The sequence below is a fragment of the Ailuropoda melanoleuca genome, chromosome 12, assembly GCF_002007445.2.
Source record: "Ailuropoda melanoleuca isolate Jingjing chromosome 12, ASM200744v2, whole genome shotgun sequence".
In the NCBI taxonomy this organism is placed as follows: domain Eukaryota; kingdom Metazoa; phylum Chordata; class Mammalia; order Carnivora; family Ursidae; genus Ailuropoda; species Ailuropoda melanoleuca.
This window is the reverse complement of record NC_048229.1, coordinates 40828474-40851559: the sequence shown is the minus strand read 5'-3', so window position 1 is coordinate 40851559 and position 23086 is coordinate 40828474. Positions and strand designations below refer to the sequence as shown.

Genomic DNA, 23086 nt, shown 5'->3' with positions numbered 1-23086 from the left:
GCTGAGGAGGGAGCCCAATGTGGGGCTTGATCCCAGGACCCTGGGATCATGACCTGAGCCAAGGGCAGACACTTAACCAACTGAGTCACCCAGGTGCCCAAAAATTCATCTTAAGTAATAAGGATTCATGCTATGATCACACTTTGATCGAGGGTTTGTAGTCAGCAGTGTTATGTAAACAGGTGACTGATGATGGAGAAAGTTCAGTAACTGCTGGAAGATGTCTTCCTGTGGTAGCAAGAATACCAATTTTGAAGTTTGTTTCTTTTTGCCGTAAGCAAAATATATATCCTGGGAAACTCACTTGAGATAACAAGTATCTGCCAAGTCATACAGCCTCTTTAGCTAGACCGGAAATGAACACCAAGGTCAGACTTTAGAGTGTCTTCTAAAGCTTTTAAAGCAGGTTGGCAGTGATAAACCAGTAGCTGACTGGTTTCCTCTCCAGGTCTGTGCTGGGGCTGGAGCCAAACATGAGACATTTATACCCTGCTTGAAGGTGTCAGTCCTTGAAAATAAACATTTCCTCTGCACACTATAGTATGAAGACTGCATAGTGCTTTTGCAACATGTTTTTTTTTTTAATCCGGTTTATTGAGGTATAATTTACATACAGAAAAATGCACCTTCTTTTGGGGTGCGGTTTTGAGTTTTGACAAATGTATAAGTCACATAACCACCACAGTTGAGATCTATAGCATTTTCATCACCTGAAAAGGTAGATTCCTGGCATCCCTTTGTGGTCAATCCCTACCGCCTGAACCCAAACCCTGGCAACAATTGATCTGATTTCTTTCTTTGAAGTTCACCTTTTCCAGAACTTGGCCTTCTGTGTCTGGCTTCTTTCACTTAGCGTGATGTTTTCAAAATTCACCTATGTTGTGCCACAGCATTAAAAAAAATTTCCCTTACGGAAAATTCCAAACATAAAAAAGTCAAGTTGTGTAACATCTCTATGTGTCTGACGCCAAATTTCAACAGTTGTCAACTCATGGCCCGCTCCATAATTTCCTCTGTAAAAATTTTGACGTGTACCTGTAAAAATTACTTTTTTTTGTCTTAACGATACTATTATTCCACTTCAGGTAAAATCTTTTGGCAAGACTACTTCATATCAGATGGTGCGTATTTCCTACCTCAGCGCATTCGGACGCACATAATGTCTGGGGCTCCCGGATTTTGAGCTCACAACACCGGCGGTAGCCTACGCAGCTCAGGGCACCCAATCCTCCTAAGGATCATAAGGGGGCGGGGCCGTCTCGCAGGTGTAGCCGGTGCGCGTGCGCGGAGAGGCCCACTGTCTCGGCTGCCGTAGTTCGCCTTCCCACGTGGGTGCCTCGTCGTCATGGCGGCTTTTCGGAAGCCGGTGCTGCTCGGGCTTCGAGACACTGCGGTGCACGGCCGCCCCACGGGGCCGGGCGCCTGGACTGCTAGCAAGCTGGGCGGCCTTCCGGTGAGGTGGAGCGCCGGAGCTGGGGTCGGCGGGTGCTGATGAGGGCTAGGGGGTGAGGGAGTGGGAGAGGTCCCTGAGCAGGGCCAGAGTCTTCGCTCTTCCCCTGCCCTCAGGACGCCCTGCCGGCGGTAGCAGCGCCGAGGCCAGTGTGTGAACGTTGCGGGCAGCCTCTTGCCCTGGTCGTTCAGGTGTACTGCCCTCTGGAAGGCTCTCCGTTTCACCGGCTCCTGCACGTGTTCGCTTGCTCCCTCCCCGGGTGCGGCAGCGGCGGGACGCGCAGGTAGGCGGGGAGGTGCCGAGCTGCCTCGGGGTTTTATGCCGAGTGGGCGGGAGCTGGGGGGCACCGCCCACTCCGGGTAGGGCCCGTCACCTGGCTGGTGGTCAGCATTGCAGCCTCATTGCCATTTATTTTTTACCCTGAAGCTGGAAAGTGTTCCGTTCCCAGTGCCTGCAGATCCGAGAGAGTGAGGCGCAGGACGCTCAGGTAAACCGGTTGTGATCAGCATATTATGACTTGCTGTAGTTTGAGGGTATTTCCCCGAATATCGTTTAAGATAAACTTTCAGCCGTGCACTTTTGAAGTACGTTGGAATGGTTTTTGCACTTTTTTGAACTGTGAAGTACGATCTCTTTAAGATTTTGTTTTTTTCTTTTAATATACACTGAAGGCCTCGAGGCACATAACTCGCTGATGTTTCTGTTTGGGGAAAAAGTATGGATGTATGCATATATGTGGTTGTGTGTAATACATATATGTGTTTATAGTAAACAGTTCCTGTGATATGTGTACGTGTATATAACAAACAAGAAGAAAGTCTGAATTTATTGAATCAAAAAGTTGGGCAAGTTGGTAGCTGCAGAACAAAATTCAGTCTCATTCTGCCTGTGAATGTCGGCTTATGTATACACTGAGTTCTAAACGTGTTCCAGGCACAGTACCAGCAGTACCAGGAATGAAAAGATGAAGACCGTGGTGTCTACCTATATTTGTCAGGGTTGGGTTGCAGATAATAGAAAAACACTGACTTTTTAAAACCAAGACAGACTTAGAATTAGGTTTTTACTGACACTGGATAGGTTGGAGGGGGCCACTCCATGAATGACCTCCAGAACCACACCTCCGAAGTGGCCTGTCAGGAGCTGTTATACCACCTACCACACCTGCAATCAGAAAGCTGAGATGTGGTCTGGTGAACTGGAAGCTGCCCTTGTGAGATCTTTTGGCTCCAGGTCCTTGCTTTATATCCATCTGCAGAATTTTGCTTCATGGCCTCTCTTTCCACCTCATTCTGTTTCAAGTTTGTGTCTCCCTAATGGACCTGATTAGCCGGCACTTGATCATATCTGAAACCCTAGGTGCTAAGGAGTCTGGGAAATGTAGTTCTCTCCTTCAGCACAACTGGGAGAGTTTGGAATAGATGGTTGAGGAAACCACTGTACTACATTTGCTACACTGCCTCTGGAAAAAGAAGAGAATTTTTGTTACCTCCAACATGCTTTTGAGTGTATGGGGTCCCGGAGGTTGAATCAGAGTGTGCGAGAGGGGAAGGTCCTGTGTGAAGGCTCCCTCGGGAGGGTGAAAGAATGGGTAGCTCAAGCCAAGGGAAGAAGTGAGATCATCCAAGTGTTCTTGGGCTTCGTTCACTGGATATTCTTCCAGAAACAGGAAAATGGCCTTGCAGCTGAGGATTGGTGCGAAGGTGCAGATGACTGGGGAAGTGACAGTGAGGAGGTGCCACCACCACAGCTTACCTTGGATTTTGGAAATGATTCCAACAGTGCCAAAGACATAGACTGTACTGCCCAGCTCCAAGATCTCCACCTGCGGGATACCGTTCTGGGCGCTGCTCCTCCTGTTTCTCCTGGGGAAGAGATGGGCTTGCCTTCTGTGGTGCCACAGTTCCTGCCCTACTACATCGGTGTTGTCGATGAGGAGGATTACAGGGATTTTGTCAGTCTAGATCATGCTCATAGCCTTCTGAGGGAATATCAACAGAAAGAAGGAGTGGATATGGAACAGTTACTTTCCCAAAGGTGAGAATGTGTGCTGCTGAGCCTGAGAGGGGACTTGATCAGGAAGCTGCCACAGTAGGTACCCTTTGGTTTGATTCTAGTACTTGGGGAGACTTTTTCAGGCAGAACTTGTATGTGTAGGACCTTTCTGCTTTCTCTTGGATGAGAAAGGAGATAGAGACAAGGCGATCTTACCAGCCACCCTTGAGTTAGCTTGAAAACACTGCTCTGTTTCTAAGTACCCTCAAGAAGCTGAGCAAAGGAGTTAGGGGTGACAACTGTTACAGAAGAACATGTGTTTACTATCTCTTTAACCTTATTTTCTGTTTTTAAATGATTGGCTCAGACAGGTAAGTTAGAAAAATGCCATTTGCTTTTTGACTGTAGACTGTGGCTCAAGAACTGGCCTAGGAGTCAGACACCCGCCCAGAGCCTCAGCTCTCACCAGTGAAATGGGAGTCGTGTTGATATCTCTGTTGTCTCTCTCATCATATGGTTTTAGGAGTCAGGTGAGAGAATAGGTCCTGAAAGGCTTTATAAACCAAAGCCCTATAAAGAAATAAGAATGATCATTTTTGTTATTATAATAGAATTATAATAGGATATTTGGAGAGATGACCTGGTTCTTTACCAGAGCTGTTTCCTTTGTAAGCTTTTCAGAATAATGTTGGAGTGCTTGCAGACCGGTTGGTGTTTAAAAATAATCCATAATGGGGAAAGAAATGGAGATAGTCAATGGGCATAAGGACTTTTAAAATTGCAAATAATTATCCCAGAGTTGAAAATGGCTAGGGAGCAGGGCTTGGGAGAAAGGTGGGTAGGGGATTACTGTTAGATATTACAAGGTATTAAATTTATGACTTTTTAAAAAGATTTCTTTAGTTTAGAGTGAGCGAGGTGAGACGGGAAGGGGCAGAGGGAGAGAGAGAATCCCAAGCAGACTCCGCACTGAGCTCGGAGCTGACGTGGGGCTCGATCCCACAACCCTGAGACCACGAACTGAGCCAAAACCAAGAGTGTGACACTTAACTGACTGCACCACCCAGGCACCGCTTAAATTTATGATTTTTTAAATTATGTGCATTATCTTGTTTGCTCTTTTAAAAATTGTAGTTCTCTGGATATAGACACAAAAAGGTGTTTTCTGCTTTTCTTCTTTTAGTCTTTCTAGTGATGGTGATGAAAAATATGAGAAGACCATAATTAAAAGTGGAGATAAGATATTTTACAAATTCATGAAGAGAATTGCTGCTTGTCAGGAGCAGATTTTGAGGTAAAGGCACATTTTCTTTTATTGTTTTTCTTGATTGTAAAAGCAATACATGTTAATTTGGAAAATACTGGGAAATACAATAAGAAAACCAAAATCTAATATTCTACAAACCGAGAGGCTAAGATTTTAGCGTATTCTGTTCACTTATTTTTTATGCATATGGACGTATGCACTCCACTTGTGTGGGGTTTTTTGTTTGTTTTTTAAAGATTTATTTATTTATTTTAGAGAGAGAGGAAGAGAACATGAGCAGGAGGGCCAGAGGGAGGGGGAGAGAGAATCTCAAGTAGACTCCATGCTAAACACTGAGCCCGATGCAGTGTTAATCTCATGACTCTATGATCACGACCTGACCCGAAACCAAGAGTTGGGCACTTAACCAGCTGTGCAGCCCAGGCGCCTCGGGAGTTGTGTGTTTTTAAAAAACAAAATTTGGGGGGCACCTGGCTCCTCAGTCAGTAGGGCATGCAATGCTTGATCTCGGGATTGTGAGTTTGAGCCCCATGTTGAGTATAGAGATTACTTAAAAAATGAAAAAGACCCCATAATTTGGATCATGTAGTGTGATTTTTTTTTTAAAGATTTTATTTATTTATTTGGCAGAGAGAGGGGGAGAGAGCACAAGCAGGGGGAGCGACAGAGGGAAAGGGAGAAACAGGCCCCCCGCTGAGTAGGGAGCCCAATGCAGGGCTCAACCCCAGGACTCTGAGATCATGACCTAAGCTGAAGGCAGATGAGCAACCAACTGAGCCAACCAAGTGCCCCAATATGATTTTTTTTAAAGTAATCTCTACAGTATCTTTTCAGTACATTGAGAACTTTGACTTTTTTTTTTTTAAGATTTTATTTATTTATTTGGGGGGGGGAGCATGCGCGTCCACGTGAGTCTGAGCAGCGGGCGGGGGAGGGGCAGAGGGAGAAGCAGACTCCCCGCTGAGCAGGGAGCCAGATGTGGGGCTCCATCCCAGGACAGAGGGATCATGACCTGAGCCGAAGGCAGACACTTAATGACTGAGCCACCCAGGTGCCCTCAACTTTTTATTTCCTCAGAAATTTCTGTCTAACCAAAGGTAACAATTTGTTGTGTTTGATTTCCTGTGTTTTCTTGTAGGAGTTTTTGGTTTTAGTTCTTACATTTAGGTCTGTGATCCGTTTTGAGTTAATTTTTATATATAATGTATGAGGTTCAAGGTTCTTTTTTGTATGAATATCCAATTGTTGCAACACCAGTTTCTGTTACAGATCACTTTTGTCTTGCTTATCAGTTACAGAGAGAAAAGTGTCAAAGCCTGCTATGATTATGGATATGTCTTCTCCTTTTAATTCTGTCAAAGTTTGTCTCTTGCATTTTGGTACTGTTTTAAGATGTATGCACTTGGAGGATTGTTATATTTATCTCATGAATCGATCCTGTTATAATTATAAATAAATGTTCCTATTCATTTCTGATGATATTCCTTCTTTGGATGGTATTTGATCTCATGTCAGTATAGCCACACTGACTTTCTTTTGTTTAATCTTTGTATGGTTGATATTTTTTACACTCTTTACTTTCAGCCTCTTCCTTTAAATATAGAGTGATTTTTTTTTAGTTTATTTAAACTAAAAAAGTAAAAAAAAAAAAAAAGTTTACTTATTTCTCCTACCCCTGATCCCTCACCTCTGGAAACCACCAATTTCTTTTCTATGAGTTTGGGGTTTTTTTTTGGTTTCTTTAGGTCCTGCATGTAAGTGATTTCTTTCTCTGTCTGACTTATTTCACTTAGCATTATGCCCTTGAGGCCCATCCATGCTGTTGGCAACCGTCAAGATTTCCTTCTTTATGGCTGAGTATTCTGTTGTGTGTTGTATGTATATATCTGTGCGTACATCTATATATACATACAACACACACACACCACAGTTTCTTTATCCATTTATCTGTCAAGGGACATGGGTTACTTACGTGTCTTGGCCATTTAAATACTGCTGCAGTGAACAGGAGGGTAGGTATCTTTTTTGAGTTAGTGTTTTTGTCTGCTTTGAATAAATACCCAGAAATGGATCATATGGTCGTGCTCTTTCTAATTTTTCACGGAACCTCCATACTGTTTTCCACAGTGGCTGCACCAATTTACACTCCCACGAACAGTACCCATGGGTTCCCTTTTCTCCACATCCTCACCAACGCTTGTTATTTCTTGTCTTTTTGATAATTGCCGTTCTGACAAGTGTGAGGTGAGACCTGAAGTATACTTTTTAAACAGCTTATATATATGTATGTGTCTTGCCTTTATTTTATCCAGATTATTTGCTTTTTACATAGGTTCTTGAGTCCATTTAATGTAATTATTGGTGGTGGTGGGTTACTTTTGTCATTCTGGTATTGGCTTTTTTCCTTTTTAGTTTTTTGTCCCTCTTTTCCCTTTTGTTTAACCTTCTTTCCAGTGAATTGAATATTTTTAGTTTATGATTTTGTCTTTTCTGTTGCCATAAAAAGTGTTTGCTTTAGTGATGGTAGTGTGCGTCTGTGACTGACTAGTCTGCCTTCACACAGTAGTTTGCTGCTTTATGAACTAAGAACCATAGCACAGAATTCTGTTTACCTTTCCCCTGCCCTTTGTGATCTTGTTTTCACCTGTTCACTTCTCTGTATCCAATAATGCGTTATTATTTTTGCTTGAAATAATCAATAGTTTTTAAGGATAATATATATATACAATAAAATTAAAAATAATATTGGGGGCGCCTGGCTGGCTCATTTGGTAGGGTGTGCGGTTCTTGATCTCAGGGTTGTGAGTTCAGGCCCTACATGGGTGTAGAGATTACTTAAAACAAAAAATAAAATCTTTTAAAAAAACAATAATAATAATGATCAGAAGGTCTTTTACATGGGACCCCTAGGTGGCTCAGTTGATTAAGCAGCTGCCTTTGGCTCAGATCATGATTCTGGGGTCCTGGGATTGAGTCCTGCATCGGGTTCCTTGCTCAGTGGGGAGCCTGCTTCTCCCTCTGCCTGCCTGTCCCCCTGCTTGTGCTCTCTCCGTCTCTCTCTCTCTGACAAATAAATAAATAAAATCTTAAAAAAAATAAAGAAGGTCTTTTATATTTATCCACCTATTTACCCTTTCGGTGCTCTACCTTCCTTCATGCTGAGCTTCCATCTGGTATTTCCTTTAAGTCTGAAGGACTTCTGATTTTTTTTTTACAATGCAGGTTTAGGGGCACATGGGTGGTTCAGTCAGTTGAGCATCCAGCTGTTGATCTCAGGTCTTGATCTAAGGGTTGGGAGTTCAACCCCCGCATTGGGCGTGGAGTCTACTTAAAAATAAATAAGTAACTAAGTAAAATAAAAATAAAATGTGGGTTTGTTGGAGATAGCCACACAGGTTTTGTCTACGAATGTATTTGTATTTCTTTAAATAGACATTTTATTGGATATACAGTTTATTTTTTACTTGTCTTCCATTCAACACTAGAAAGATTTTGTTCCATTGACTTGTTGCCTTTAGTGTTTGTTAGAAATTAGCTGTAAGTCTTACTGTTTTTCTTCTGTTTGTTATATTTATGTAATTAAACTATTATGTACTTTAGTGACTGTATGTTTTAATATATCCTGCTTGGGATTTGCTGAGCTTCTTGGATTTTTGCATTGATGTCTGTTCATGAATTTTGGAAAATTTTGGCCATTATCTCTTCAAATATTTCTTCTGTTCTCATGCCTTTTTCTAGTACTCCAGTTTCTGTATGTTTAGACAATTTGAAATTGTCCCATGGTTTTTAAAGACCCTGTTTCTTTTTTTAAAGATTTTATTTATTTATTTGACAGAGAGAGAGACAGCCACCGAGAGAGGGAACACAAGCAGGGGGAGTGGGAGAGGAAGAAGCAGGCTCCCAGCGGAGGAGCCCAATGAGGGGCTCGATCCCAGGACTCTGGGATCATGCCCTGAGCTGAAGGCAGACACTTAATGACTGAGCCACCCAGGCGCCCCAAANTTTAATATTTTATTTATTTGACAGAGATAGAGACAGCCAGTGAGAGAGGGAACACAAGCAGGGGGAGTGGGAGAGGAAGAAGCAGGCTCATAGCCGAGGAGCCTGATGTGGGGCTCGATCCCATAACGCTGGGATCACGCCCTGAGCTGAAGGCAGACGCTTAACCGCTGTGCCACCCAGGCGCCCCCGAAGGCAGATGCTTAACCAACTGAGCCACCCAGTGCCCCTGAATGAAGTTCTTTATTCTGCTACAGCATTTTTCATTGCTAGCATTCCTCTTTCAATGTCTTTTAGTTTCCATTTCTGTGCTAACTTCATCTGTTTATGCATGTCTACCTTTTCTGCTAGATTCTTTTATATGTTTATTATTGATATTTTATTGTTTGTTTAAAATCTTATTTTNTTTTTAAAGTCTTTTTTTGTAAGCCCCCTTTGGCTTGTTTGGGGGTTTTTTTTTTTTTTTTTTTTTTTAAGATTTTCTTTCTTGGCGAGAGAGTATGTGTACAAGCAGGGGGAGCGGCAGGCAGAGGGGAATGCAGACTCCCTGCTGAGTAGGGAGACCAAGGAGGGGCTCGATACCAGGACCCTGAGATCATAACCTGAGCTGAAGCAGATGCTTAACCCACTAAGCCACCCAGGCGCCCCTGTGGGTATTCTTGTATTAACTTTCTTTGTGGGTTAAATTTTTCTGCTGCTCTTGGGGCACCTGGGTGGCTCAGTTAAGTGTGAGTCTCTTGATTTTGGCTCCGGTCATGAGACCGAGCCCTGCACTGGGCTCTGTGCTGAGTGTGGAGCCTGCTTAGGCTTCTGGTTCTCTCTCTCCCTCTTCCTCTGCCCACCATCCCTCCAGCTTATGCACACATTCTCTCTCCAATAAATAAATTAATTTTCTGCTGTTTTGTATATCTAATTTCTTTTTATTATTTACCAGAGATCGTATGTTGAAGAATGGTAGATACTGAAATAAATATTTATTCCTTAGAAGGGCGTGTCCCTTCTTCCGTAAGGTAGTAGTGTGGAGGTCCAAGTCTGCTTACTCTGTGGTTGAGCTCAGTTTGAACTTGGTTGTAGTCGTAGTTAGATTCAGTTCAACATTGGCTTTAGTGCCTTGACACGACGTCAGGTATCTCGCTGAGTTCCACAGGCTTGCTAGTAGGTTTGGGCCTTTGGATTTTCTTTGCTCTCTGGTTTTGCTCCTGGTACTTTTCAAGAAGGAAGCCAAGTTTGCAAAGCATTGTCTCTGATGTTGGAATGTGACTTGTGTATGGTCCTTCAGGATTCTTTATTTCCTTGCTCTAGGTATTCCTGGAGTGGAGAACCACTTTTTTTGACCGGTCCTACATCAGAAGTCACGGAGCTTCCAGCCTGCAGCCACTGTGGAGTCCAAAGGACATTTGAGTTTCAGCTTATGCCAGCACTGGTCAGCATGCTCAGAAGCACTAATTTAGGTAATAAGCCCTTTTATTAATTTGAGTTTGTGGATTTATTGCACTAATATGGAATTATTTTAAAAGGAAAGGCTATCATTTCATTTTTGTTTACTTATAAAATATAAGCATGTTACAAAAATTTGGGAAATTTATAATCCAACACTCAACACTGATACCATTTGGTTGGTTTAAGGCCGAGCTATTTTCTATCCTTCAGATTTCATATCAGGAACCCCTGGCTGGCTAGGTTGGTGGAGCATGTGACTCTTGATCTCAGGGTTGTGAGTTCAAGGCCCACATTGAGGGTAGAGTTTACTTAAAAAACAAAACAAAACAAAACAACCCAAAAACTTAAATAACATTGTATTACAGTCAAAATTTATTATTTATTTATTTATTTTTTAAAGATTCTGTTTATTTATTTGACAGAGAAAGAGACAGATAGCGAGAGAGGGAACACAAGCAAGGGGGAGTGGGAGAGGAGGAAGCAGGCTCCCAGTAGAAGAGCCCAACACGGGGCTTGATCCCAGGGCTCTGGGATCGTGGCCTGAGCCGAAGGCAGATGCCCAACGACTGAGCCACCCAGATGCCCCCAAAATTTATTATTATTTAAAGAAAATACTGGGAGCAGGGGGAGGCGGAATAACTATCACAGGGGCACCTGGCTGGCTCAGTTGGAAGAGCATGTGACTCAATTTTAAGGTCATGAGTTTGAGACCCACGTTGGGTGTAGAGATACTAAAAAAAAAAAATTTTTTTTAACTTTAAAAAATAAAAAATATAAATAATGTTTTAAAAAAATAACTTGGGACACCTGGCTGGCTCAGTTGGAAAAGCAAGTGACTCTTGATCTTGGAGTTGTGAGTTTAAGCCCCATGTTGGGCACAGAGCTTACTTAAAAATTTTAAAAATATCTTTTATGGGGTGTCTGGCTGGCTCACTTCGTTAAGCGTCTGACTTGCTCTGGGCATGATATCAGGGTCCTGGGATTGAGCCTTGAGTTGGGCTCTGCACTCAGTGGGGAGACTGCTTGTCCCTCTGCTGTTCCCCCTGCTCATGCTCGCATGCTCTCTCTCTCAAATAAATAAAATCTCTTAAAATTTTTTTAAAAATAACTTTTGCATGGGGCGCCTGGGTGGCACAGCGGTTGAGCGTCTGCCTTCGGCTCAGGGCGTGATCCCGGCGTTGTGGGATCAAGCCCCACATCAGGCTCCTCTGCTATGAGCCTGCTTCTTCCTCTCCCACTCCCCCTGCTTGTGTTCCCTCTCTCGCTGGCTGTCTCTATCTCTGTCAAATAAATAAATAAATCTTAAAAAAAAAAAAAAAAAAAAGAGTGGGCAGCTTAACCAGCCGAGCTACCCAGGTGCCCCTCTTTGTTCTTAATGTACATGTTTGCAGTTCTAAATTTTCCACTTAGCACTGCTTTTACTACATCTGGTAAGATTTGCTATTTTGTGTTTTTGTTTTCATTTGTCTCATATATTGTCTAACTGCCCTTAATGATTTCTTCTTTGACCTATTGGTTATTTAAAAGTGTTTAATTTCCACATATTTGTGAATTTTCCAGTTTTCCTTGTTACTTATTTCTAGTTTCATATCATTGTGATTGGAAAAGATAACTTTGTATGACTTCAATCTTTCTAATTTATTGAGACTTACTTTGTGGCCTAACATATGGTATATCCTAGAGAATAGTCTATGTTCATTTGAAAAGAGTGTGTTTACTGCTGTAGTTAAGTGTTCTGTGCGGGCCTGTTATTTATTTATTTATTTACTTGTTTGTGTGTATGGGCCCGTTAGTGCTAATTGATATATAGCCTCGTCAGATCCTTTGTTTCCTTATTGATCTTATGTTTGGTTGTTTTATCCATGACTATAAGTGGGGTTTTGAAGTCAACTATTATTGTAGTACTGTCTGTTTCTCCCTTCAGTTCTGTCGGTTTTTGCTTCATACATTTTGGGCCTCTGCATATGAAAGTGTATATGTTTATAATTGTTACATCTTCTTACCTTGTTGAAACTTTTATCAACATATAACGTCCCTCTTTGTCTCTCGTAACCATTTTTTGATTTGAAGTGTATTTTATCTAATGATAATACACCCACCCCTTCTCTGTTTTAGTTACTGTTTGCTTAGAATATATTTTTCTGTACTTTAGCTTTCATTCTCTTTGTGTCCCTGTATCTAGAGAGTCTCTTATAGTGTATAGATGGATCTTGTTTTGTTTTTGTTATATCCAATCTGCCAGTTCCTTTTTTTAATGGAGCTTAATCCATTTCCATTTAATGTCATTAGTGATAAAAAAGGATTTACTTCTGCCATTTAGCTATTTATTTTCTGTATGTCTTACAGTATTTTTGTTTCTTAATTCTTCCATGACTGTTTTCCTTCTTTCTTCCTTTGTATTTAGGTGATTTTTTTTTTCAGTAATACAACATTCATTTAGATTCGCTTTCATTTTTTTGAGTTACTTGTTTAGTAGTTACTTTGGGGATTACAATTAACATCTTTTTTTTTTTTTTTTTTAAAGATTTTATTTATTTATTTGACAGAGATAGAGACAGCCAGCGGAGAGAGGGAACACAGGCAGGGGGAGTGGGAGAGGAAGAAGCAGGCTCATAGCAGAGGAGCCTGATGTGGGGCGATCCCAGAACGCCGGGATCACGCCCTGAGCCGAAGGCAGACGCTTAACCGCTGTGCCACCCAGGCGCCCCTACAATTAACATCTTAAAATTATAACAATCTAGTTGAATAATACCAACCTTTTTCAATAGTATATAGGCACTCTGCTTTTGATCTCAGCTCAGGTCTTGATTTTGGGGTTGTGAGTTCAGGCCCCATGTTGGCTCCACACTGGGTATGGAGCCTACTTTAAAAATAAATAAATAGGGGCGCCTGGGTGGCACAGCGGTTAAGTGTCTGCCTTAGACTCAGGGCATGATCCCGGCGTTATGGGATCGAGCCCCACATCAGGCTCCTCTGCTATGAACCTGCTTCTTCCTCTCCCACCCCCCCTGCTTGTGTTCCCTCTCTCGCTGGCTGTCTCTATCTCCGTCGAATAAATAAATAAATAAAATCTTAAAAAAAAATAAATAAAAATTAAAATGGTGAATTTTATGGCGTGTGAATTATATTTCAATTAAGAAAAACACCATGTGAGCAGCTACATAAACTCGTAATACCTTTGGGATCCTTACAAAGACACCAGGAAAAGCAAATATAATAGCAAAGCAATAATTACAACAATTACGTTTAGTGGAGATAATTAAGCCATCTTAAAAGAGGGTTCATTCGTTCTTTAGAAAAAGATGTTAGTTTTATTTTGCCCTTTTGTGTATTAATAGTATATAGTTGAAAATTTTTCTGTTACACGTATTTTTTTTTTAAGATTTTATTTATTTATTTGACAGATAGCACAAGCGGGGAGGAGGGGAAGAGGGAGAAGAAGGCACCCTGCTGAGCAGGGAGCCCAATGCAGGGATTGATCCCAGGACCCTGAAATCATGACCTGAGCCGAAGGCAGATGTGTAACCGACTGAGCCACCCAGGCGCCCCTGTTATACATATTTTTAACCAGGATTTCAGTGAGTGTATTATAAAGGCCAATCCTTTGAGCCCTTATTTTTTGAGGTCTTTTCATTTTTCTTACTGAGGTATTTGCTTTATTTCTTCCCTGTTTGGTGCAAATTCAAAATATTGAACTCTTAGGCACTGTTTGTACATCATACTAATTTGACTTACATATATTCTGAAATGATTACCACAATAAGTGTAATGAATACCAATCATACAGATATGAAAGAAAAAAAATTGTTTTTTTCCTTATGGTGAGAACTCTTAGGATCTGTCCTCTTAAAAACTTTCCAAATCTACATCTCTGATGCTTATTTATCTTATAACTGGAAATTTGTACCTTTTGACCACCTTCATCCAGTTCTGTTTCTTTCTACCCCCTACCTCTGTAACCCCAAATCTGATCTTTTTTTCTATGAGTTTTGGGTCCTTTTTTTTTTCTTTAATTACAAGTGTGATCATACAGTATTGTCTTCCTCTTTTTGACTTATTTTACGTAGGACAATTTTCTCAAGATCCATCCATGTTGTTGCAAATGGGAAGATTCTCTTCTTTATGTGGCTAAATAGTATTCCAGTGTGTGTGTGTGTGTGTGTGTGTGTGTATCACACCTTTATCCATTCATCTGTCACTGGACACTGTCAATAGCCATGTTTTGGCTATTTATTTGAGAGAGAGAGAGAGAACGTGAGCAGAGGGAGGAGCCGAGAGCCAGGGAGAAGCAGGCGCCACATGCTGAGAGCGGAGCTCAACTCAGGGCTTGATCCCACAACCTGAGAGATCATGACCTGAGCCAAAATCAAGAGTCGGACTCTCAACCAACTGAGCCACCCAGGCGCTCCATGTTTTGGCTATTGTAAATAATGCTGCAATGAACATGGTGCAGATATCTCCTTGACATAATGATTTCATTTCCTATATACCCAGTAATAGAATTGCTGGATTATGTGGTATTTCCATTTTTCGTTTTTTAAGGAACTTCCATACTATTTTCCCACCGTGGCAATACCAATTTACATTCCCATAACAGGATGCAAGGTTTCCCTTTTCTCCACGTTCTTGCCAGCACTTGTTATTTTTTGACTTTTTGTTGATGGCCATTCTAACAGGCATGAGGTGATATCTCATTGTGGTTTTGATTTTTCACTTACCTAGTGATTAGTGATGTTGAGTACCTTTTTGTGCATCTGTTGGCCGTTTACATACCGTCTTTGGAAAAATATCTATTCATGTCCTTTGTCCATTTTTAAATTGGATTGTTTGTATTATTTTGCTGGTAAATTGTATGAGTTCTCCATATATTTTGGATATTAACCCCTTAACAGATATATGATTTGCATGTATTTTTTCCTATTCTGTAGGGTTGTCTTTTCGTTTTGTTAACTTTTTTCTTTTGCTTTTGATAATCTTTTTAAATTTTTTTTTATTTTTAAGTAATCTCTACACCCAGCGTGGGGCTCAGACCCACAACCCCAAGATTAAGAGTCACACACTCCACCAGCTGAGCCAGCCAGGCGCTCCTGTGTTGATGTCTTTTAAAAATATTTTTTATCTTTTTTTTTTTTTTAAAGATTTATTTATTTATTTATTTGACAGAGATAGAGACAGCCAGCGAGAGAGGGAACACAAGTAGGGGAGTGGGAGAGGAAGAAGCAGGCTCAGTGCAGAAGAGCCTGATGTGGGGCTCGATCCCATAATGCTAGGATCACACCCTGAGCCGAAGGCAGACGTTTAACCGCTGTGCCACCCAGGCACCCCTCATTTTTTATTTTTAAAATATTTGTTTATTTAAGTCATTTCTACTTCCAACATGGGGCTTGAACTCATGACCCCCAGATCAAGAGGTGCATGCTCCACTGACTGAGCCAGCCAGGTGCCCCTGGAAGTGATAATTCTTTTTTTTTTTTTTTCAAGATTTTATTTATTTATTTGAGAGAGAGAGAGAACGTACAAGCGGAAGGGAGGGGCAGAGGGAGAGGGAGAAGCAGATTCCCCGGTGAGCTGGGCTCAATCCCGTGACTCCAGGATCATGACCTGATGCTCAACCGACTGAGCCACCCAGGCGCCCCCTTTTTTTTATTTTTAAGTACTCTCTACACCCAGCATAGGGCTCGAATTTACAACCCCAGGATCAAAAAGTCACATGCTCTACCTACTAAGCCAGCCAGATGCCCCAATATTACCTCATTCTTTTAGCATCCTGTGTTGCTATAGAAAGCAGTCCCATTCTGACTGTAAGTCCTTTGAATGGGAACTCTCTTGCTTCCATGTCACTTTTAGAATCTTCACTTTATCCTTGTTATTCTGAAATTGTGTATATTGTACGGAGTACATGGTAGGTGTTTTCAGTTCAGAAACTCACGTCCTTCAGCTTCTTTGATGATTTTCTTCCATTTTTCTTGTTGTGCCTTTATGGGAACTTCTGTTTTGATTCTCTTCTCTTTTGTTCTGATTTTTGTTTCACTTTCCAGGAGTTTTCTTCAACTTTGTACTTTATTCTTCTTTTTAGTTGTGGTAAAAAATATATAACATAAAATTTAACATCTTAACCATTTCTAAGTGCAATTTAGTAATGTTAAGCTTATTCACATTGTTGTGCAGCCATTCTCTAGAACTTTTTCCTCTCGAAAAACTACAATGCTTTCACCGCTAACAGCTCCCCATTTCCCTCTCTCCTCAGCCCCTGACGACCACCGTTCTACTTCCTGTTTCTGTGAATTTGACACTTTAGATACCTCGTATAAGTGGACTCATAGTATTTGTCCTTTGAGACTGCCTTATTTCACTTAGCATAAGGTCTTTGAAGTTCAGCCATGTCGTACCATGTGTCAGAATTTCCTTCCTTTTTGAAGCTGAATAATACTCTGTCGTGTGGATCTGCCACATTTTGTTCATCTGTTCATTTGTTGAGCACTCGGGTTGCTTCTGCTTCTTGGCTATTGTGAATATTGTTGCTATGATCGTGGGTGTACAAATCTCTCTTCAAGATCCTGCTTTCAGTTCTTTTGGATATATATACACCAGAAGCGGAATTGCTAGATCATATGGTAATTCCATTTTTAATTCTTTGAGGAACCACCATAACATTTTCCATAGTGGCTGCACCATTTTATATTCCCAATGAACAGTGCACAAGAATTTCAGTTTCTCCACATCCTCACCAACACTTGTTTTCTGGTTTTGTTTTTTATTTTTTAATTTTTTTTACAGTAACCATCCTAATGGATGTGCTGTGGTATCTATTGTGGTTACAATTTGTATTTCCCTAATGATTAATGACATCGAGCATCTTTTCATATGAATGAATTGTTAGCCATTTACATATCATTTTAGGAGAAATGTCTACTCACGTCTTACTGTTTGTTTTGTAGTCAGGTTATTTGACTTTTTGTTGTTGTGTTGTAAGAGTTCTTTTTATATTCTAGATATGAACCCCTTATCAGGTGTGATTTTTGCAAATCTTTTCCTCCATTTTGTAGGTTGCCTTTTCATTGTTAATTGTGTCCTTTGGTGCACCTAAGTTTTTAATTTCAATGTAGTCCAATTCATCTATTTTTACTTCTTTTGCCTGTGCTTTTGGTTGCATATTCAGGAAATCCTTGCCATGTACTTCCTTTTTAAAAAGGAAGCTCACAGTGAAGTACCCCAATCTTAAGCCTACAGCTTGGTGAATTTTTACATAAATACTCTCTTGTAGTCACCTCCTAGAGTAAGATGGGGAGTGTTTGCAGTGACCCAGAAAGCCCCTTGGGCCTCCTTCCCCCTCTAGGGTTATCACTCTCCCTGTGCCCTTAAGAATTTTGCCTGTTCTGGAACTTCACACAAATGCAATCATACGGTGTATGACTTTTGGGCCTGAGTGCTTCTGTTTAACTTTATGTCTTTGTTAGCTCTATCTTCTAACCCTTCTTTTGAATTTAGTTTGGCTGTTCTATTTTTATTTTTCAAAAGCTCTTCCTTGTTCTCTGAAACTTTTTCATATTACCGTTTTGTTTTGTTTTGTTTGATGAGTTCTTTTATATCTTTAAGAAGTAGTCTGGGGGCACCTGGGTGGCTCAGTCAGTTAAACATCCTACTCTTGATCTTAACTCAGGTCTTGATCTCAGGGTTGTGAGTTCAAGTCCCACGTGGAGCCCAGCGTGGAACCCACTAAAAAAAAAAAAAAGTGGTCTGTTTTAAGTTTTCACTTGTTACTCATGTTGTCTATTTTCTGCAGTTTTTTAAAAGATATCTTTAAGTAATCTTTACACCCAACGTGGGACTTGAACCTACAACTCTGAGATCAAGAGTTGCGTACTCCACAGACTGAGCCAGACAGGCACCCTTCCTGTAATTTTTCTGATCCCCGAATGTTATGTTGGAGATTTTCTGTAAATGTCTGGTGAATCTTGGAAATCACCATCACTAACAACATTGGTCAACATCATTCTAGTCATCGTTCTTGACATTAATACAGATAGAAAGTTTAGGTAGATAGATGGCTAGGAAAAAAAATTTTCTAAAGACAGGAAAATTCAGTACATACTAATTAAGAATACTGGAATAGGGGCGCCTGGGTGGCACAGCGGTTAAGCGTCTGCCTTCGGCTCAGGGCGTGATCCCGACGTTACGGGATCGAGCCCCACATCAGGCTCCTCTACTATGAGCCTGCTTCTTCCTCTCCCACTCCCCCTGCTTGTGTTCCCTCTCTCGCTAGCTGTCTCTATCTCTGTCAAATAAATAAATAAAAAAAAAAATCTAAAAAAAAAAAAGAATACTGGAATAAATGTGTGCAAATTCAACATAAGGAAAAGTAAGTGTATGTGAAGCAGTTGCTGGACTGTAGGCAATGGGTTTTTTTACCTAGTTGCTAAAAGATGCTTCTGAAGCTCAGAGAATTATGTTCATTCCATTTTTCAATTTTAGATTGAATGAATTTGGCCTTTTACTATAATAAGGAAATTTATGCCCTGTTCCACCTCCAAATATTTTAGTATTTTTTTAAAAGATTTTTTTATTTCTTCAAGTAATCTCTGCACCCATTGTGGAGGCTTGAACTTAAAACCCCGAGATCAGGAGTCACATGCTCCCCCAGCTGAGCCAGCCACTCATTTTAGTATTATTTGTACCTCATTGAGGTTTATAAGTCTGTACTCTGTCGCCATGATTGTCACAGCTAATAAGCTTTTGTTCTGTGTTTCAGTGGCTTGCGTGCTCACACCATTCTTTTCAGTGAGCTGTTCCATCCCCCTGAATCTTTTATTTTGGTTCTTCTCTGGTAGCTACATTCTATCAAGTGCTAGCCTCAGGGAGGGCATAGAGCTGTTACTCTTACTTCAGAATGTCTGCCTTTGTATTGAAGGACAATCTGTGTATAAAATCCTGAGGTCTCACTTTTTCTTCCGAACGGCGGTGGAGCCGGTGCTATCATGTCCTCAGAGTGACAGCCCTTCTGGCTCTCCTGGCCTCTCCCGCGGCCCCGTCTCAGGGAAAAGTACATTTTTCTCCAAATCCCTAAGATCTTTTATATTGATATCTTTAGGCTTTGAGTGAATGAAGTCTGAGGGTGGTCTGATATCCCCCGGCTTTGAAACTAACATTTGTGCTAGCCCCTGTAGATTTTTCTTTATTTGTGAAGTCCAGTCTCTGAACTAACGTGTCTTGCTGTTGCATTGTTCCATAATCCTTTCATCCTGGGACAAGGTGGATTTTCGGGCCTGCATTTAGTTTTTCTTTCTTTTAATTTTTTTTATTTCTGAATATTTTTTTCTGTCGCATTTGTAGTTTTTCTCCTGAAGCAGTAGCAGTTGCATTGCTCACCTCTCTCCTCTCCTGTGCTCACATCTTTCTTCTTTCCCTCTGCATTCACTGAGATTCTCTCAAGCCTTTCTTTCTACCTCTAATTAGGTTTCACCTGTCTTTTCTGTTCCTTGCGGCTTCTGATGTTTTTCATTAGATGTGTATTGGGGCTGTTTTGACCTCCACATAGTTTCCTCTTTCTCCTACCCCTCCCTCGCCCTTCTGCTGTGCCAGGCCCCTGGGCTCAGGCCTCATGTACAGTACTCTACTATTTGGTATTTTGTTCCATCTGATTTCTTGCCCCTCCTCCTTTCTTACCCCGGTGGCTACCGGTTCTCAGATTCCAGCTTTCTTATGCCCTCTGCAAAGTACATGTTGCACATTGTGGTTGGAAATTATCTCAGATTCACCAGGTCATTTCTCCCAAATCAGCTCTATTTTGGCCTTGTTAGTTCTGTCTTCAGTGCTTTTCTTTCCGTTGTCCCTGCCTGCATTTTCCTTTCAACATGTTTTCCTTTGCTGCTCCAAACCAGTTGCCCAGCTCCTCCTGTTGACTCCTGTTTTCCTGTTCCGGTATCAGCAGGAGTTCTTGCTGACCATGTTTTCTTGGTGTTATTCTTCACGGTTCTGTCCACTGATAAATTTCTGTAAGCTCTTAGGATTTTGTGTGTGTGTGTGTGTGTGTGTGTGTGTGAATCCTTTTTTGGAGATAGTGTGTTCTCTTGGTGTGACATTTATGTATATATGTATGTATGTATATAACTAAGGAAGTAAGTAAGTAATCTCTACACCCAGCTTGGGACTTGAACTCAAGACCCCGAAATCAAGAGTCACATGCTCTACCCACTGACTGAGCCAGCCAGGAGGCCCATGAAGTTCTGTGGCGTTTTTTTTTAAGATTTTATTTATTGGGGGTGCCTGGGTAGCACAGTCGTTAAGCGTCTGCCTTCGGCTCAGGGTGTGATCCCGGAGTTCCAGGATGGAGTCCCACATCGGGCTCCTCTGCTGGGAGCCTGCTTCTTCCCCTTCCACTCCCCTGCTGTGTTCTCTCTCTCGCTGGCTCTCCGTCACATAAATAAATAAAATCTTTAAAAAAAAAAAAAAAGATTTTATTTATTTATTTATTTTGGTGGGGGGAGAGAGTGTGAGCAGGGGGAGGGGCAGAGGGAGGAGGAGAGAACCTCAAGCAGCCTCCATGCTGAGCATGGGGCCTGACGCAGGGCTCCATCTCAGGACCCTGAGATCATGGCCTGAGCCAGAATCAAGAGTTGGACACTTAACTGACTGAGTCACCCAGGCACTCCTCAATTTTTTTTTTAGGTAGGCCCAATGCCCAGCATCAATCCCAACAAGGGGCTTGAACTCACGACCCTGAAATCAAGACCTGAACTGGTATCAAGAGTCAGATGCTTAACCATCTGAGTCACCCAGGTGGCCCCCCAGCCCCATGACATATTTTTAAATGATTTTCAGTGAGGGGCATCTAGGTGGCTAAGTCAGTTAAGCAAGCATCTGCCTTCAGCTCAGGTCCTGATCCCAGGGTCCTGGGATTGAGCCCCGCATCAGGCTCCCTGCTCAATGGGGAGCCTGTTTCTCCTTCTCCCTCTGCCTGCCGCTCCCCCTGCTTGTGCTCTCTCTCTGTCAAATAAATAAAATCTATAAAAAAGCTTATTTCCAGTGTCCAGTATCCTAGACAGTTATAATAAAGACTTTAAAGTATATTTTCGTGTTAAATCTGCTTTTCATCATCAGTGGTTACTTACTGTGGGGAAGAGTGTGGATGAAAGCTACACTGAATACTGGTTTTGCTGTTCCTAATTATTTTTTCAGCTTATCGGGTAAAATCACTTCTGTAGCAACACCAGCTACCCTGATATTGCATCATCGTTCTCCTTCCTTCTCTTATCTTCTCCTTAACCTCTTTGTTTTACATTGAGCACTTAAGATAGGCCAAGCTCTGTTGTAAGCATCTTACACGTGCTAGTTTATTTACTCCTCCTTACAACAATCTTTTTTTTTTTTTTTAAGATTTTATTTATTTATTTGAAAGAGAGAGTGCGCTAGCGAGCACAAGCCCAAGTAGGGACAAGGGGCAGAGGGAGAGGGAGAAGCAGATTCCCCAGTGAGCAGGGAGCCCCACATGGGCCTTGATTGCAGGACCCTGGGATCATGATCTGAGCCAAAGGCAGACGTTTAACTGAGCCACCCGGGTACTCCTCCTCACAACAATTGTATCATCATGATAAGTAGGGTCATTATTACAGAGTGGTGAAGTCCCTTACTCAGGTGGTAAAACTGGGATTTGAACTCAGGAAGTCTTGCTCCAGAGTCTGGGCTCTATCCACTAAGGAAACTTCAAATACTGTGTATATCTCCTAACACGTCCTCTTTGTTAGAATCCTGAATATGTTGTATCTTTCAGGTCTTTCTGTAGAATTTGGAACAATTCTAATTTACACATGTGAGAAGAGTTGCTGGCCTCAAAATCATCAGACTCCCATGGAAGAACTTTGTATTATACAAGAAGACCCCGATGAATCGTTATTTAAGTAGAACATTTCCTTTTATTTATATAAATTAAAACAAATTTTGATGTCCAGATTTGTGTATTTTTACTTCATTTTGACTCACAGATTATTAACTCTTTGTTGTAAGTGCTGTCCTTTTTGCTTTCTTGCACCTGTGCTGGGGCTGCAGTGAGATTTAGAACCTTCTGGCGGTGGGCTGGTCTACCCTCCCAGGGTCAGTGAGCTTGTCTCCAGAGTGACAGCTCTGGATGTGGCTCCTCTCCCGCCCAGAGGGCAGGTGTTTCCTGTCCAGGCAACCTAGTGGGCTTTGTAGGAGGGAGAGCTGCTGAAGAACCAGGGGCAGCGGTCAGCCTCTTACCACCTCTGCTGCCTCTATACTCACTGTTGCGGTCCCTGGATGCTGATTGAACCACTCGACCCACCCCAGCTTTTTGAGGCTCCGACCCTGCGACACTAGCTGTTTAGACCTGCCCCGTGTTCCCCCTACCCCTGATCCCCTCCTTCACCCCGTCCCACCTTCTGCCCCTGCAGTATCACTGCAAAGGGGCCCTTTCTCTATTCTGGACCTTGTCCCTCCTTCCAGGTGTTCACTTTTCCAGTCTTCCCTTTCTCCTTTCAGTTTTTTGTGTTAACCCCTTCCATTCTGCTGCACTTTGACGGCAGCATGAAAACATGCCCGCCAGCTGTGTACAGACTTGCTATTTGCCTGCATAGATGAGGAAACGGCTATAAACAGGTCCATTTGGTACTCTGGCAAATAACACAGCATGTGACTGGTGGGAACACACCTGATCCTACCTCCCTGGGCACCGGAGGGAAAGTGGCTGGCTGTGTACAAACTGAAGTTGCTAGTCAGTGAGGCTTTAGGCACGTAGGGGAGGAGGAAGAATTTTCTCTTTACCTTCCTAGGCACTTAGCTGAGACCCCCCTGTAAGAAAGGACAGATTAACAGGAGAAAAACAAGTATATGTATACCTCCTATCCAGATGGGAGAAACCCAGCAAAACTGAGTAACTCCTTGAAATGGCCCAAGCTATTACCTCAAATACCACCTTCAGCTGA

The 23086-nt window shown here is 41.9% G+C and overlaps 1 protein-coding gene across 1 annotated transcript; it reads left to right on the top strand.

Annotated features, from left to right (window-relative positions):
* Positions 1-1295: 1295 nt before the first annotated feature.
* Positions 1296-22095, top strand: PDCD2L (programmed cell death 2 like). Its single transcript, XM_002925187.4, has 7 exons — positions 1296-1453; positions 1567-1733; positions 1877-1937; positions 3114-3487; positions 4629-4739; positions 10014-10162; positions 21919-22095. The coding sequence occupies exons 1-7, from the start codon at positions 1346-1348 to the stop codon at positions 22047-22049; spliced, it is 1101 nt and encodes a 366-aa protein (XP_002925233.1). The 5' UTR covers positions 1296-1345; the 3' UTR covers positions 22050-22095.
* The last annotated feature ends 991 nt before the right edge of the window (positions 22096-23086 follow it).

Bases quoted from the DNA above. Each gene is read 5' to 3' on its own strand.
- PDCD2L (XM_002925187.4), top strand. From the start codon at position 1,346: ATGGCGGCTTTTCGGAAGCCGGTGCTGCTCGGGCTTCGAGACACTGCG. The intron at 1,454-1,566 runs GTGAGGTGGAGC...CCCTGCCCTCAG, and splicing joins GCAAGCTGGGCGGCCTTCCG to GACGCCCTGCCGGCGGTAGC. The intron at 3,488-4,628 runs GTGAGAATGTGT...TTCTTCTTTTAG, and splicing joins GAACAGTTACTTTCCCAAAG to TCTTTCTAGTGATGGTGATG.